Source organism: Malaclemys terrapin, chromosome 4 (assembly GCF_027887155.1).
Source record: "Malaclemys terrapin pileata isolate rMalTer1 chromosome 4, rMalTer1.hap1, whole genome shotgun sequence".
In the NCBI taxonomy this organism is placed as follows: Eukaryota; Metazoa; Chordata; order Testudines; family Emydidae; genus Malaclemys; species Malaclemys terrapin.
The window spans coordinates 58,652,929-58,670,710 of record NC_071508.1 but is presented as its reverse complement, the minus strand read 5'-3'; the positions used below and the strand labels follow the sequence as shown (position 1 = coordinate 58,670,710).

The following is a 17,782-nucleotide window of genomic DNA, read 5'->3' as shown; positions in this document are numbered from 1 at the left end:
GTTTTAGAATTCATGTTGGCAATTATTTTTTAGGATTTCCCCCCCTTATAATAGTTCATAATGTTTAGTCTTGAGAAAAGAAGAGTGAGAAAAGAATCTTCAAATATGTTAAAGGATTTTACAAAGAGGACAGTGATCTGAAGTAGAAGAACAAGTAATTGGCTTAATCTGCAGCCCGGAAGATTTAGGATAGATAGTAGGAAAAACTTTTTCATCTAAGGGTAATTAAGTACTGCAATAGGTTACCATGGAGACTGTAGAGCCCCACCACTGGAGGTTTTAAAGAACAGGTTGGACAGGGCTGGTCTAGATATACCTGGTACTGTCTCAGGGCAGGGGCCTGCAATAGATGTCCTCTTGAGGTCCCTTTCAGCCCTACACTTATGATTCTATGTATTAGTAAATGTTCTATGGTAGATACTGTAAAACAAATGGTGTCTTGCTAAAATGAGATATTATAATGGTCTGCTGTTAAATCTTTTAGAAAAGCTTGGGGGATTACTGCCATTTATGTATGTGTCTTATAGAGTGAGTGATCGATTGAAGTGTCCATTGAAATCCAGCCGTATATGTACAGCGATGCACATGGTTAAAGTGACACCAATATTTTAGGTATCTTTCAACATTTCTGATATCTAGCTTTTATCTTTCCTTCATTCTAATCCTCCTTCAGCCACGCCTCACAGCTACTTTGGGCAGGTATAATTCTTCTGCAAACAGAATTCTATGCCAATGTCCCACGAGAAATTGAAGGCAGGTTTGCTTCAACAATGAAGCAGAAATTAAAGCAACCAAAACCATTATACAACAGCACTGGAAATATCACAAACTCTTAAATAGTTTTTTTAATACTAATTTTAAATATAACGGTGTTGTGAAAACATTGGCTGATCTCAAGGCTAAAAACTATATTACTTGCCTTCAGCAGAGTCCAACATACAAAACACTCAAAAATATACACAGAAGTCTCCGTTCAAGTTGCTGATATTGCTCTCCAATCAAACCACTAGATGGCAGTTCACCATTTATAAACTTATTACCTGTTTAAACAAAACTTATTACCTGTTTGTCACTGGCAAAGGATCACATATAACAAAGTGCTGGCAGGCACTACAATTACTACAGTTGTTTTCTAGGAACATAGACATGTTGTGGGAAACAGCAATAGAAGTGGCTTTGTGCTAGTGTCCCACATGAAGGTTATACACAAATGATGGAGCCTCAGCTTCACGTTATTAAGTGATGACAAAATAAATTCCTGTGTACGTGAACATTTAGAAAGAGTAGGGAAGCACATAACGTGAACACACAGTCTAAATTAACTTCTATGGTATGTCTTACTCACCCAGAATTTTACTAGGAAGAAGGCATTTTGGGGGCCCTTTCCAAACAGTTCCTTTAAACCACCTTTCTTTTCAGGAAATTTGTCATAAATCTGACGAATGTCCACCGATTCAAGCAACGGGTCACTGTAAGAATGGTTGGCATGTCCAATGTGCACAAAGAGGTGTTTGTTGTACTGTAAGAAAATAAGAAAAAGAAAAAATCACTATTGTACAAGAAAAACAGAGGTTTATTTAAGCTGAACAGTATGTCTGTGTGTTCATGCTAAGATTAGGGTGCTTTGGTGGATTAGAAAAACTTGCCCTCATTTACCTTTGGGACCAAGGTTTATTTGCAACATGATTTCCATGAAGTAACTTTGGTGGTCTTGGCACAGTCCCTAGTGAACAAGAGTCAATATCATAAAACCAGTTCCCCTACTGTAAACCTGCTAAGCATGATTAACTGCCGGCAGGTGTTTACCTAAAAAACCAGAACAGCCAGCAAAGTGATGATCAGCCCATCCTGAGCACAGTAAGATCAAGGTCATTAGAAAGAGTGGTGGTGTCTGCACCATGTAGTTTAATGTCTTATGTACAGAGATCTTTAGTTTCTGCTAGTGCAACAGTTCCCTTAATCGTTACATTACTAACATTTCTTTCTTTAAAAAAAAAAGTGTGCTAATGTCAGTTGCCTAAAGGAGAGGGAAGAGATTTTTCTTTAATTCCTAGAATTATAGTAATAAGAAGGAACTAATAGGTCAGCTAGTCCATCTCCCTGCCAGTGTAGGATTTTTCCCTTTGGTATATTCCTCAATGCTTTGTTGAATCCACTTTCAAATGACCCATGCTTCTACCACTTACTGTGGGAGCTAGTTTCACAGTTTCGCTGCCAGAATGTATAACCTGATGTTCAACCTAAATTTCCCCCTTTCTAGTTTCATTCCACTATAATTAGTTATAGCCACCGGTACCACCCAAAACAATTCCTCTCCCTTCTCAGAGTGAAATCCTGGCTCCAATGAAGTCTATTGTTAAACCCTCTGTTGACTTCAGTGGGGCAAGGATTTTACCCATATTGTTTACACCCTGCATATTTGTCTGAGACTATAGCACATTGTAAAATCTGAAATGAATAAGAAGATACTGCATGCCGCTAAGTCCCACCAGGGGAGAGCTCCACACCTCACAAGACCACATGAAAAGCTGAAAGGAGCATGGTTGTTTTTTAACCACATAGATCACAAACAACATTTTGCTAACTCAGTTAAAGGGAAGCCAATGTGCAGTCACTGAACAGCCAAAAACTTTGCAATATTGGATAGCTACTGGCTACAAGGTAGCAATTTCTAACCGGTAAGCATAAAATAATGTCAACTCTGCGTTTCAACATCTGCTTGGCTATTTTGTTCACAATATATCTGCAGACAAAACAGATTAAAATAACGCTGTCATACCTAAATAAACTGAACATCCAACCATTCAGCAGGCCTATCATGCTAACTCATATTATCTCACAGTTTCTTTGTATTCCCCTGTTTCCATCTCTTGTCACTTGTCTTACACTTTGACTGTAAGCCCCTGGGAGCAGGGTCTGTCTCTTTTTTTCCTGTTTGTACAGCACCTAGCACAATGGGGTCTTGGTCCATGTCTGGGGCTTGGGATAAAAATAAATAATAATGACTGAATACAACTTTCCCTAACAAATGTGCAAAACCCAGAGGAAAAGAAAGTAGACTGACTATATTTTTACCAACTGTACTTGGACAAGTAAACCGATAAAACTAGTAAAATAATCTAGAGCAATGAAATCTGAATTTAGAATACACTTATTTATTATAATGGGCATATATAATTGGATACATTCCAGTCTCCTCCTGACGTATTTTATTTAGTGGGGGGAAAAGAGCTTAACACTTCAGGCTTTAATAAACCTAAGCTCAATTCGTAAGATGTGAACATCAGTTACACAGATTTACCTTGGAACATTCTCTTTCAAAATATCCCCCACTGTATTTCCTTGGTGTGCATACAGAAAACTTTCCCAATCTTTGCTTATAGATGCAACAAACCCCAAAGGGGCATCATAGTCAAAATAGGGTGTTTCTACTCTAAAGAGCCAAGCACATAGGTCAGAAAAATAAACAAGTGAATGGAAGGGACTGAGTGCATGAATGAATGAATGCATGAATGAAAGTTTATCAGCAAGGCATGAGCAGGTTTAAGTCACATACCAATCATTTACACAAGAATTACAGTAATTATCATACTATTCAGTTACAATGAGGGATTATCATAACAATATCTGCAGAGTCGCTAGATTTGTCATTTTACTTGATAATTGAATAACTGCAGGTGAAACATCCTTGCTATACACACAAAATACACATACACTACTTCACTTACATGTGATCTATATCCAGATACACATCATTGTATTATCTTGGCACGCCAAGCACATACAAAAATTAATATATAATATTGTTGGGAACCACTGCTGTTCTAGGTTTACCTCTTAAATGTCTGGAGACCAGGGAAAGCAAGCAAGCAAGAACACTAGATTTTAGGTGGTGACTATAATTTGAGATAAATTCACAACTGTATGAAGATAACACATGAGAATTTGGGGCACGTAACTGTAGGCATAGATCTTGCTGGACATGAGTAAAATTTGAGTGCAAGGTTCAACTGTAAACAATGATTTGACAGGCTGTGTGCCTGAGACAGTGTTTCCAGGGCTAGTTGAGATAAGTGGGAACACCCTGAACTGATTAACTTGAAATGCAGATAAAGGGAGGAAATAAACAATTGGTCCTTACACAATCTCCAAAGTGATTGGTCCTTACATGATCTGCACAATGTCCAACCCAATTAGATTCAACAATCTAATAGATATATATATATATATAGATATTATGGCTGGGGAAAATGTATATAAACTGTCTAACATGTGACATGCTTGAACTGGAACTGGAATTGGTATCACCCAGTACCTAAACCCCTGCATCTGGGTGGCCTTATTCACGAGGGCATAGAGCTGTCACATGCCTAATAAAGTAACCTGAGTGCTGAGCAAGAATCAAATTGAGTTGTTTGGGATCCTGAGAACGGGATAAAGTGTTCTCCCAGAACTGGGTGAGGTATTCTGGATAAGCCAAGTGGAAGAGGTCTTGGAAGGAATCCCAACATTACTGTCTTGCAAAATAATCTGGTAAAACATTTCTTCAGACATTATACTATTTTACCATCTGGAAAATAATGTAGTAGAGTCCTCAGACTCCAAACTGCAATCAAAGAGATGTTATGTATATAGGAATACAGAGCAGATCACAGAGCCTTTATGCTGCTTAAATATAAAAGCAAAGTTAAAGGCAGCTGTAAAGTTACTACAGTTGCCTGCAGATCTTGCCAAAGTACCAGATGCTGCTGCAGCAAAAATTCTGACAGGCTATAGTGGGATAGATGGTGTGACATCACCTGAGAATATTCTTAGGACATAAATGTTTATTTTGACATTGCGTGTGTGACTATTTTCTGCTTATGTTGCTGTAATTCATATATGAAATAGAATCATTACTAATCTAATTAGATAAGGCATATTTCTACAGGCTCATAAATGACAACACAATATTAGGCACAAGACAAATTTGTTATATGGGCAGTCTCCGTGAAAAGTGCGTATATATGAAAGCGATGAGGTTAAGTTACATGGCCATATCTTCTGAGCCTTTTAGTGTTTGAAAAGATCAAGAACATCCTCATTATAAGCAAACTTCACCATTATTTCAGGCTGCATATTCCAGAGTTATTGAAGTACACTAGTACTGAGGAATTTGCCCATGCCACAGTATTTAAAGGATTTACATTTGACATGTACATAATTATATGCTTTAAATACTGTAAACCACAGTGGGTCAAAACCTGTGTTTTTTTTAATCATAGCAACTACATCAAAGTTTACAGAATACATTCCTGAGCTACTTCATCTGCAGAGTTTGCATTACACTACATGCCCTGGAGATGGCTGCCTCTTACTGAACTCCTTCCCTTAAAAAATTCTAAATATCTGAGGAATGCAGTAAAGCCATGAAAAATGACTGTTGTCAACTAATACCACGAGAAAAATTATAATCCACTTAGGAATTTAAAGGAACCAAGACAAATCGCCAATGTCAGAGGATGCTAACATACAAGCTGAGCAGAACAAAGACAAATCACCTACATTTGTTTTACCGTTCAATACATATACAGGCTCTTGCGAAATTATGTCCTTATGTTCTATGGTTTTGCTCTTACATTCCACAAAACTAGGTGATGAGAGCTGCTACAGCTCTCTCTGATGCATTCTTGTGCTCCACAGTACCAGGGAAGTGCACTCTGAATCTCATGCAACACAAATACGCATCTATTAAGCAAAGTTCTTTCAATTTCAGTGGCAAGATGCAGGCTGCACTGTAACTTGACATACACATGCTCTCAAAGCATGAAAGCATAGAGTTGCAACCTGCAGCCTTCTACCATAGAACCAGTTGCTCCAAGTCATAGGCGTGCACAGCACATTTCATTAGGGTGTGCACCCAGGGAATTTTATTTTATTTTTTGAAGGCGAACATCATAAAGTTTGGGGTGCGGGAGGGAGTGTGGGGTGCAGGAGGGGGCTCAGGGAAGGGGGTTGGGGTGCAGGAGGGGTGTAGGGCAGGGAGTTGGGGTGCGAGGTGCAGGCAGAGGGCTTAGGGCAGGGGGTTGGGGTACAGGAGGAGTGCAGAGTGCAGCAGGAGGGGTGCTAGGTGCAGGCAGAGGGCTCAGGGCAGGGGATTGGGGTGCGAGGAGCAGACAAGGGGCTCAAGGCAGGGGGTTGGAGGGTAGGGGTGCAGGAGGGATTCGGGCACCGGCCCGGCGGTGCTTACCTGCAGCAGCACGCTCCCTGGCTGCCTGCCCTGGCCCCACGCCGCGCTGTTCACCACGTCCCTGCGCGGCCCCAGGGGTTGTGGGGGGAGAGGGGCCCACAGGGCTCTGTGCGCTGCCCTTGCCGCGCCTCCAGGTACCTTCCCCGAAGCTCCCATTGGCTGCGGTTCCCCGTTCCCGGCCAATGGGAGCTGCGGGGGCGGTGCCTGGAGCAACGCACGGAGCCCTCTCCCCTCCGCCCCTTCCTCCCCCCGGGACATGGTGCCGGCTGCTTCAGAGAGCGGTGCAGGGCCTGTGGCACCACAGGGGGCAAATCCCGAGGGCTGGATCCAGCCCGCAGGCATTGGGGTGTGCCTGGGCACACCCGGCACACCCCGTGCGCACGCCTATGGTCCAACTATATCTTACAAGGCTAGATTGTGCCAGTTAGGCACAGCCCTTAGAGAGAAAAAAATGTGGAGGCAGCACTGTTCTAGAGGATGTACTGGAGAGCATTCTGCTTACCTGAATTCCCTGGTCACAGGTGAAGCACGCTCATTACAAAAGGCCTTTGTAGGATACAGTCTGCTCCCTCCTGATGCTAGAGCCATAGTTCCACCTCCTCTATGCCCATTTGAAATACCATGCACCTTTGGAGGAGTAGGGAGGACACATCCTTGAACGCAGGGTCTGCAGAAATGCCTGATCCTTAAAGGGGCCACACAAAAAGATGGCTCCTTGCACCTTCCTCCCACTGCATACCCACATAAAGGCCAGGCAGAATATAGTCCTCAACCATCAGTTGTGCAGAGGCAGCATCCCGTGATCCTGTCTCACCCCACCTGGGACAATTAGAAATATCTCACCAGCCAGGCCACTCTAGGAGATCTACAGGCTCTTGCAAGTTTGTTCCAGCTGCAGTGGCCCTGATGAAAGTGAAGCTCCAAGTTTTCAGGAGGAAAAGGTCATGCTTGCAACAATGTCACCAGGGAGATTGTCTATCGTTTCAGTCACAGCAACAAGGCACTCGGTGAAACTGCCATCATTAGCAGTAAGGAAGGGAGAGAACTGAATTAACTGGTTCTGTGTCTTATGGATCCAAAACAAAAACCCAACAAAGCAGCACTCAAATGGCCCTGTGCTGCATGTCTTCTATCCCCACTGAAATAAAAAGAGGCCCTCTCTGTTCACTTTGGGTTGAATGTATTCTACATCAAAGTGAGCAATGGACTAAAATGGAAGCTCAGAAAGAAAGGGTGGATGAAAGGCTAGTGGTCTCGCTTGGCTCTGCCTAAGACACTTGGGGTATGTCTACACTGTGATAAAAGACCCACAGCACAACAGCGGGTGGTCCGGGTCAACTGACTCCGGCTCGCGGGGCTTGGGCTGTGGGGCTATAAAATTGCAGTATAGTTGTTCAGGCTTGGGCTGGAGCCTGGGCTCTGGGACCCCCCCAAGGGGTCTCAGAGCCTGAGCTCCAGCCCAAACGTCTACACAGCAGGTGTTTTATTGCAGTGTAGACATACTCTTGATGAGGCAGCAAACAATTTTGCTCCAGTGCAGGGGTTGGCAGCCTTTCAGAAGTGGTGTGCTGAGTCTTCATTATTCACTCTGATTTACGGTTTCGCATGCCAGTAATACATTTTAACATTTTTAGAAGGTCTCTTTCTATAAGTCTATAATATATAACTAAACTACGGTTGTATGTAAAGTAAATAAGGTTTTTAAAATGTTTAAAGAGGCTTCATTTAAAATTACATTAAAATGCAGAGCACCCCGGACCAGTGGCCAGGACCTGGGCAGCGTGAGTGCCACTGAAAATCAGCTCGCGTGCCACCTTCGGCACGTGTGCAATAGCTTGCCTACCCCTGCTCTAGTGGCTGGGGTTCTATAGATGTATCCTGTTTAGTGATATGCTATAGCTGAGATAGCTATCTACAAGGTACTATTGCTTGTGTTAGGTTAACAAACTGTACTATCGGAGGAAAAAGGAACCAAGTGGGATGAACTGATTAAAAAATAATCACCAATACAACAAGAGTCTGCAGGCTACTGTCATCTGTATTGTCTTGGCTCTGCTGCACTGCCTTATGTGTAAATCTGACACCCTTTAATTTCCTACTGATGTGAGAAAATAGCTCACCCTGCCAAGAATTCCCTTTATTTCTAACAAAATTTTAGTGACTAAAATGTTCATTCCCATAGATTTAGCTTTCCACGGAAAGGGATCAAGACTGAGTTGGCCTAGCAATATTTTAACACAGCACTGGGAGCTGGCAGTACTGCCTATTGTTAAGGTTGCCTAGCACTTCCCATTCTAAGAACCTGGTTTCCATTGCTTATAACTTTTTCAAACTATTTGGGCTGAAATTTTTGATGTTGGGTGTCTGGTCAGGATGAATTGTTCTGGAAAATTTCACACGAAACTGGTCAGCCATTGCTGATAATAGGACTAAGGAAAAATACAGTGTTTTGCCCAGGTTAAAAATATCCCCCCAACTTTCTTTGGAGAAGCTCTAGCACCCCCATGCTTTAAAGCAGGGACTTGAAATTTGGCAAGGGGTGGCCTTTGTGTTAAGCACATGCCCTTTGCCATTCCAGTGAAAATCTGCCCAAATTTGACCAAGTTACAAATCTCTGAAAAAAAATGCAGTTTGCACATGCTCAGTAGAGACTTCTTAGATTTTTAGCAGATGAGCAAGACTTTCCCTGACACTCCAGCTCTGGGCTGCTCGGGCAATGCCAGGTTAGGGTCTGGGCACCTGAACTGAGAGCAGGGAGCCTCTCTCTCCTTTGCGGTCATTGGCTCCTCTCCTGGCAGGGGGAGGAGAGATTTGCCTGTTTTGAAAGCAAAGGGGGTGAGAGCCAGATCTGCAGGGTGGACAGGAACAGGAAGCCTGGGGGTCAGACAGAAACTAGAAATGAGTGGGATAAAGAGTAGGAACCAGTTAGTGGGATGGGGTGGGGGGCTGGAGGCCTGACTAGGAAACAGGATAGAAGGGAGAACTGGGACTGGCTAGAGACAGGGCCTGGGACAAAGGGGCAGGGGAGCACGGAGATTGGATGGGGAGCTGGGGAGGGAGATTGTGATTGAGAGCTAGTGGAGACTGGGAAGGTGGATAGGGTGGGGGGTGACTGGAGGCCAGGGTAGGGGAGAGAGAGGGAAACAGACAGACAGACAGACTGAATGAGGAACTGGGGGGTGGCAGAGAAATTTGGATTGGCTGGGCAAGGAGACAGAGAATGAAAAGCTGGGGGAAATGGAATGACTGTGCAAGGAGATTGGGACTGTGTTGGGGAGTTAGGAGGGATGAAACTAGAACTTGCTAGGCATGGAGATTGTGGAATGAAGACAGAGACTGGCTATATGAGGACAATGGGACTGGGGCCTAGTACCAGGGTTAGAGAAGAGACAGGACATGGAGGAGGTGAGGGACAGAAGGGGTCCTGTTTTGTGAGAACAGGAAGAAGAGTCTGTGCTGACTAGATCACATTCCCCTCCAGAGCCTGGAATAACCCCAAGATCCCTGATCCACTATTCCTCTGCCTCCTCTAGTGCTGGTCCACAAAAAAGATGACAACCTACTATTGCTACCAATTATTCCCATAGCTCAAATGACAGAGATCTGTGGATTTAAAGGTTCCAAGTGCACTGAAGAACCATGGGGTTAAGACGACGGCACCTGATGGAATTTCTGTTATTTCAGGTTTGCTTTTTAAAAAAACTAGGGAATTACACACAAAAAAACCCTCCTTAAATTAAAAGAACATTATTAAATTTGCGAAGTCAAACAACTGCAATTTAAGAAACAAGCTAGATCCTACAGCTGTGTTTGGCAGGCTTAGTGCATGATATAGTGCTCCCGGCTGGCTACCGAGGTACAATTTATATGCATTTACCCCCATACTGATACACTCCCCAATTCACTTCTTGACCATTAGTGAGAATCAACAAGGGTTCATTGTGATTTTACATCTCTAAAACCCACTTCCATTATTTGCAATGCTCTCTTCGGAGTTTTTGAAATAAAAGCTCTCTGCTGATTCCACTTTCCACTTGTCAACCGTCGCCCCCTATGCGTCTAATAAAGTTAAAATTAATATAGCTATTTTTACTCCCTGGATTTTGCACAAGCACCAATAACGATCTCAGCAGAGCTCTGGGATTGCTCACTAATTGTGACTGCAGAGCCAGCAGGGGGAGCCAACAAAATTGATTTTTTTGGTGAGTTCTGCAAAAAAAATTGTGATTATTATTTTATTTTGAAAATTTTAAGCAACAGTGACAGATTTTGAACAAGAATGATGTGGAGGATCTTTCACACCTGGTCACACTAACTTTAAGGAAGGCCAACTTTGGAGAATTAGTTACTGCCAAATGTCCTTCTACTTATTGCCACCAATATTTGCATACTGGACTACTAATTTTAGGCACCTATGGTCGCAATCCTGCCACAGGAACTATGCAGGTAGACGCCCTACACTTGCACAGGTCCCCCTTGAAGCTAATGGGGCTCCATGCAGCCACAGGGGGCTGCTATCAAATAGCCAGTTTCAGGATTATATCAATACTAAACGAATGGGAACTGTCAGTTCTGAGCACCTCTGAAAAAACCAGGGCACTTTAATTTAGGTGTCTAAATATAGACACCCAAGTTTGAAAATTTTACAGAGTATGACATATGTTCATTCCACAGTGCGGAGGCATAATCACTGTACACGTCAACAGAAGTGAACTCCACATTTTTGTGTATTTAATTCAACTTTATATTAAAATAACCTTGAATCTAGAATCCACCACACTAAATTAATTCTTTTAAAAAAATGGATCCATCTAAATTTAAGTTTAGTTGCTCTTCTTTTTATGTAAGAAGGAGGCTAGACAAGGGGTTTCGTATAACCAAACTGTTGACATCTTTGACATGCTGCCTATCAAGAGTACAAGAGGATAAACTTCTAAACACAGCTTAAGATGTGTTGATAATATAACATAAGAAAACTCCTGAGCCTCTGTTACATTTTACACAGTTAAAATGGAGAGAATTTTTAAAATGTAATTTTTTTTCCCATCAGCTGAGGTGGTTTGGTTAATTTTTTATATTTTATTGCATTTGCACAATGAGACCAGGCTAGGAGTTTCACTTTTATGATCCATTTCTAGTCAGCTTCACTTTGTGGCGCTCCTTCACAATGCTCTCTGGACTCACAATACTGCAGGGTAATGTTTAAATGCAAAAGCCTTGTTTAAAAAAAACAAAGCCAGAAATAGAAAATAAGGAACATTTCCATTAAGATTATATTTCCCCACCACCATTTCTTTTTAAAACAAATTCTGAATTTTGGACCTAATGCTATTATCCCATATTATGGGTAGGTGGGTTAATTTGGAAAATTTGCTCTTCAGCATGTAGCTGTAAGGAATGTTAGACGTAAAGCTGTTTCAAGTGCTGGAGGTTGCTGTGAAAGCAGTAGTCACAACTGAATGCTCAGAAGAGAGGGAAGAAACGAGTTTTTTTGGCGGTAGACTGACTAACAGATACTTAATCAGATCAGTTTGGGTTGCAACTGGAGAATCAGACAGGTAAAATATATTTAGGAGAAGGTCTACTATATTGAAATTATAATAATTTAACATTGAGTCTTTGCATTTTAGAAACACCTGTATGGAAGACAATAGTTTGGGTTCTCTCTAATCTGATTGAGGATTCAACTACTACGTGTTAGAGAACACATTTACTTAGTTTAACCATGAATAGAAATTTGTTCTGAACTTCCCAGGAACTCTTATAGTGAAATCACAAAACACCTAAGTAAAGAAATCTTAGACTGACAGTGACAGACTGGTGAGGTTCCAAATATACAGAGTTGGAATACAATTAAGGAGAAGTACTTTTTCTCTTACAAAGTGACTGGTGTTTGAAGACTTGAGATGAAATTCTATAGTTTGTTTGTAAGTACAAAGGACCACCGAACTAATAAACGACCAGAGAATTTGGAAGAAAATGCACCAGGAATTTGGCACGTGTATGTTTAGTTGTTTTTCACATTAAAGAGGGAGTCATTTTACTCATCCGGAGCTGTAGAGTCAATATTCAGAGATGCTGCAAGTGTGGCATCCTACATCCTACCTTGCAATTTCCAAAAATACCAAAAGTTAAAGTGAGACTAATTATTTCCATTCTATAATTTTAGGAAGGTTTTTGCTGTTTAGCATTTCACCTTTAAATGGAATAATTCTGTGATTAGGAAAAAGAGTCCTCCAAGGGACAGGATTCTATGGAGCAGGTTTGAAATCCACTAGAATACTGACTGATAGTTACAAGCTCTTGTACTTTTACACACTCATTACCAATAGAAGGGCGCCACAAATCTTTAATGCCCCAATCCTGCAATGAGTTCTGTGTGGATACACCTTTAAAATCCCAGAGAGCCGCACTGAAGTCAAGGGGATGCTGCTCAGGCAAATAAGGCCTAAGTAAGTTATTATTTATGTGAGGGTTTCTGTTTTCTGCTAATAAATGTTGGCAATCCATTTGGTTAAAAATAGTACTTCATTTTATTTACTGTGAAATGTTACTGGTAAAAAGGTACTGAAAGACTATTTCAGAGGTGGCCAAACCACTCCACGCCTTCCCTCGCCCATTCTCCACCTACCAGACTGAGGTTGGGAGGAGCTCAGACCTCTGCCTTGCAGCAGGGTGGTAGGGTAGGGGCTTCAGCCACATGGATCGTGCCTGCCAGGGCTCGGGGCTTTAACAGGAGCAGGGTTGAAGCCCCCAGCCCCACAGTTGCATCCCGTGGGGCAGATGCCTCGAACCCCAGCAGGTGTGCCCTGGCTCTCGAACTTCTGAAGATTGTCATATATGGTGCAGAGGGTCAGTAAGTTTGGACACCCTTGGACTATTTCAAGGATAGAGTAAATTGTTACATGATTCTGATTTAAAAGCTTCTGCAGATTCTTGTTTAAAAACTTACATATATCCATTTATTAGGTCAGAAGAGGAACAAAGGAGTACAACAACCTAAAACTTCATGGCTTAAAATGTACATAACTATTGTGCATTTCTTGTTTGTAAATTATTTCTACATTAGGGAAAAAATGAACACTGATTTCCATTCTAGCAGATTCCCATAGCAGAGACAAACAGCCACAACTATAGACACAATCAGAATGTTGTGAAGCAAAGCTAAATGAGATCAGGGTGTAGGTCTAGCATCTCATCTCTAGGGGTGGCTTTGGAGTTTGTTGGAAAATTCTCTGTCACTTAAAAAACAAAATCAGAAGTGCCTAAGATAAATCTAGACTAAGTTTTATCAGTTGTATTTCTTGCAAAATCCAAAGAGTTCTCGGGTCATTATGTTGCCACTGCAGAGTGCTCCCTAAAATATGTATTTTTAGTGCTTTGTTCATTCTCCTTTTCAATGTTCTGAGCAAGGAAGCTTCCACTTTTGCTCTGGGAGACTGTTCATAGTCTTTGGACTATTCTGCATGCCATTATTTACAGTAGGATCCAGATAATCCAACCATATTAATAGTAAACTATCAGCCACCCTCAAAACTGCAAGTAACGAAGTGGGAGCTCTCACGTATTCCCTGTGAGAATAGGACAAATTTAGTGAAGCTTCAGGAACAGTCGGATGAGCAAAGAAGCACAGCACAAACCCCTTTTACTACATAGAGCCTGCCCTCTCTGGCTGGCTGTGCGGTTCCTCGCCAACCTCCTGTGGATGGCTCTTCACCCTTCTCCTCTGCTGATTAGAAGAGCTGAACCTCCTAACATTCTGCTGACAGGCCGATCAGCCAGCTGTGGCTTGTGCTCAGCCAATCTGCCCCGCTCTCCCCTCACTGCTCCTGTCATTCTCCTACACAACTTCTCCCAGGTCGCTTGATGCTCCCGCTCTTCTCCCTTCAACTCGCCTCTTTGGCTCCCTTCTATCTCCTCTCCTTTCAGCCTTCTACCACTACTCCACCTCGCAGATTTTTGTCCTATTGCTCCTACCCACTTGCCTTCTGAACCCTCTCCCATTGCCACTGACTCCCTGCCCAACACACAAATGGTTGAGCATTCAAACTCTGGTATGAAGGGTTAACGTTTGAATAGGGTTGACATGTAAGGAAATTGCCACCCTGGGACTAAAGAATGATATGAGTTTGGGTTCATAACTGACAAATTTACTTTTTTCGTGCCTTATTTTTGTACCATACAAATACTGAAGCAGCTGTGTTGTTGTTGTTGTTTTTTTTTAAAGAAAGATTCAAGTAGTTTCATAATACTGGTACTCTAGTTAACCATTCATGTCAATGTAATGTATTGAAAACGTGGGATCTCCTAGCAGTGCACTCCCAATCAGAGGCAAATGCTTGTGGGGATCTCACCCCTACATGGCAGGAACTCTAGAAGATATTAGGCTACTCCAAAGAGGGCTTTGTGGTATTTATCCAGGCTTTCTTCACCACTGTTTTTCAATTCAAGTCTCTAACTTTTCTCTGCAATACAAGTGTATGTGTTACATTCCCCAGAGAGTCTGCACCTGCCTGGAAAATGAGAGCTCAGAGGCCTCTGCTGAGCCTTAGTCTCACATGTACTGTACTAGTGCAATGGGTTGCATGCTGAGCTACTGCATGTAAAAATAATACTTAGGACATGACTTTTTGATACCCACAGTTGCCAAAGCAGTATGTTTTGACCATTAGTAGTCGATTATGTTGCAAATCTATTCACTTCACTCAGCTGGTTTCATATTATTAATTCCAGTGGTGTGACTGCAGAGCACATATAATCTGGCAAAAACATATTTGGTTAAAGCCGTTCTATTCCTCAGAGGGAGGACAAAGTTTACTTAGTCAGTGAACTGCTCTATTATTCATTTTTTGAAACCGTAAGATGGCCTAGGGATACAAATGCTGTACGCTGTATAAAACAGACATGTTTTCTGAACTTTGATACATATCTATTAAACTAAATGTTACACATTAATGTAGAATAATAATAATTCCATTATGAAAACGATATAAAGAGGATGTTTCCATGACATGGTTTTAACCATTCGGAAGTTAGGAAAGAAAATTCATTTATTTAACTCTGCCACCCTCAGGATGCTGTTTTTAGTTACACAATCACATACTATTTTCCAAACATACGTTTTCCCTACAACTTGGAGAGACACGTGCAACATCTTCTATTTCTGTGTAACATTCTGTGTACACCAGAGCCCATAAATCACTAATATACTAGGTATACAGTGAATAAGCCAAGGACTTCTATGCTGTATATCTTACAAGGCCGCATGAAGACAAAACCTACATGATGGCATACTCCTTTATTAGGAACTTCTTAAGAGGAAGCTTTCTTGAGAACCTCCATAAATACTTGCAAAACAATTAGGTCAACAAGTGTCATATTCTGACCTTATTTTCTCCACACACTGGCTCGCATTTCTGGGCAAGGTGTGGCTGTTGGAGGGATAGGTTTACCCCTCTGTCATGCACAGACCATTGTCTCCTTTGATTTGCAATGTCAGGGAAATAGAACTGGTTTGCTGGTGTGCCTTTGAAGATTGATGGAACTAAAGAGTTATCAGGCAGTCCTGAGAGATAAGACTGCCCTGACAGATCACTCTATGGGTTGGTAGCACTTCACGGTAAATTTTGGCCTCTGCTAGGGATACAGTAGTCCCTATTGACACCATTAACCATGAGATTTTGTTGGTTCATTTGAAAACCCTAGAAAGGGTGGCTGGAGCTGCTCTGGAGTGGCCCTGCTCCTATCTCACTAAGAGAGCCCAAAGGACAGCTGTGAGCAATCGTCCTCTGTGCCAAAGGTTCTCTTGCGTGGGTGTTGCAGGGATCTACACTGACACCTTTCCCGTGCAGCGTGAATATGAAGCCCCTGGAAGGACTGATGAAGAGACCATGCCTGCACTGCATTCAGTATGACACCCCGCTCTATGACTCTATCACATCTGAGCCAGCCAGAACAGTGGAGCAAATTACCCGTTTAGATGGAACTGGGGCTTGAATGAGAGTCTTCTTTCTGTGAGTCTGTCTATGTGAAGCTGACATAAAGTTGGTGGGTTGAGGGAAACGGCTGGAAACATTGGCTGCACTGCTGTCAGGACCCTTCATTGAGGAAGTGTGACTGCCATTTGCAAAACAGGCTTGCAAGTTGGGAGTGGTGTTGGATCTTGGATGCCCGGTAGCTGCTGCAGCCAAGAGAGTTGCAGAAGCTGAAGCTAGTACAGAATGCTGCATCCCACTTATACATTGGGAGCAGGAGCACTTTATAATCAGTGCTCTGTGATCTGCACTGGGGCTCCCATTAAGTTTCCAGATGGAATTCTACATAATTTGGTTTTAATCTACAAAACCCTAGATGATTAGGGACCTTGTTGCCTGAGAGTCCACTTTTCTCCTCATGACATACAGCCACCAATGAGATCAGCAGAGGCACTTGGGTGGGCGCTCCCTTGATATAAAAGACAGGAAGCTGCTGACAGTACGTTGTCTGAAAAGGGTCAATGACTTTGGAACTCATTTTCACCCTGGTGTTCCAGAGCCTGGATTTGTGCATGCTGCCAGGGGCATCTCTTTTCCCAGGCTCTTGAGGAGGGGAGTAAGTTGTTATATTTATGGGCAGTCCTCTTGAATGTTTTTAAATTATGGTATACGTGCTCAGAGCACAGGATGGGGGGTCTACAGATATTCTATCTCTAAACATTTAAGAAAAATAAAACATTCAGCGTAAATATACTGCGGGAGTAATTCCACTGAGTTCATAGTCTCTAAGGTCAGAAGGGATCACTGTGATAATCTGTGCTGACCTCTTATATAACACAGGCCCGAGGGATTCCCTGAAGTAATTCCTATTTGAACTAGAGCATCTTTTAGAAAAACATCCCTTCTTGATTTTAAAACTGCCAATGATAGAAAATCCACCACAACCCTTAGTAAGTTGTTCTAATGGTTAATTATCCTCACTGTGAACAATTTGCATCGTATTTCTAGTGTAAATTTGTCTAGTTTCAACTTCAGCCACTGGATCTTGTTATATCTTTGTCTGCTAGATGGAAGAGGCCATTATAAAATATTTGTTCCCCACGTAGACACTTATAAACTGTGATCTGGTCACCCCTTAACCTTCCTTTGTTAAGCTAAATAGATTGAGCTCCTTGAGTCTGCCATTTTAAAGCATGGTTACTATTCCTGTAATCATTCTCATGGCTCTTCCCCGAACTCTCTCCAATTTATTAACATACTCCTTAAATTGTGGACACCAGAACTGAACACAGTACTCGAGGTGCAGCTACACCAATGCTAAATACAGGACTCCCTACTCCTACTCAGATTCCCCTGTTGATACATCCAAGGATCGCATTATAGCCCTCCTGGCCACAGCGTCACACTGGGAGCTCACGTAACTCCAGAATCTTTTTCAGAGTCACTGGCTCCCAGGATAGAATCCCCCATCCTGTAAGTACAGCCTATGTCATTTGTTCCTAGATGTATACAGTTGGCCACATTAAAACACATATTGTTTGACTGCGTCCAGCCTACCCTGCAACCCAGATTGCTCTGT

General features: G+C 42.2%; 1 protein-coding gene across 7 annotated transcripts in view; it reads right to left on the bottom strand.

Moving 5' to 3' along the window:
• TEAD1 (TEA domain transcription factor 1) overlaps positions 1-17,782 on the bottom strand; it is a 221,540-nt gene that overhangs the window by 27,891 nt on the left and 175,867 nt on the right. For all 7 annotated transcript variants that reach the window (XM_054027412.1, XM_054027405.1, XM_054027406.1 and 4 more), the window contains one exon: positions 1,346-1,519. In XM_054027412.1, coding sequence (XP_053883387.1) covers positions 1,346-1,519 — 174 coding nt within the window. The remainder of the gene's footprint in view (positions 1-1,345; positions 1,520-17,782) is intronic.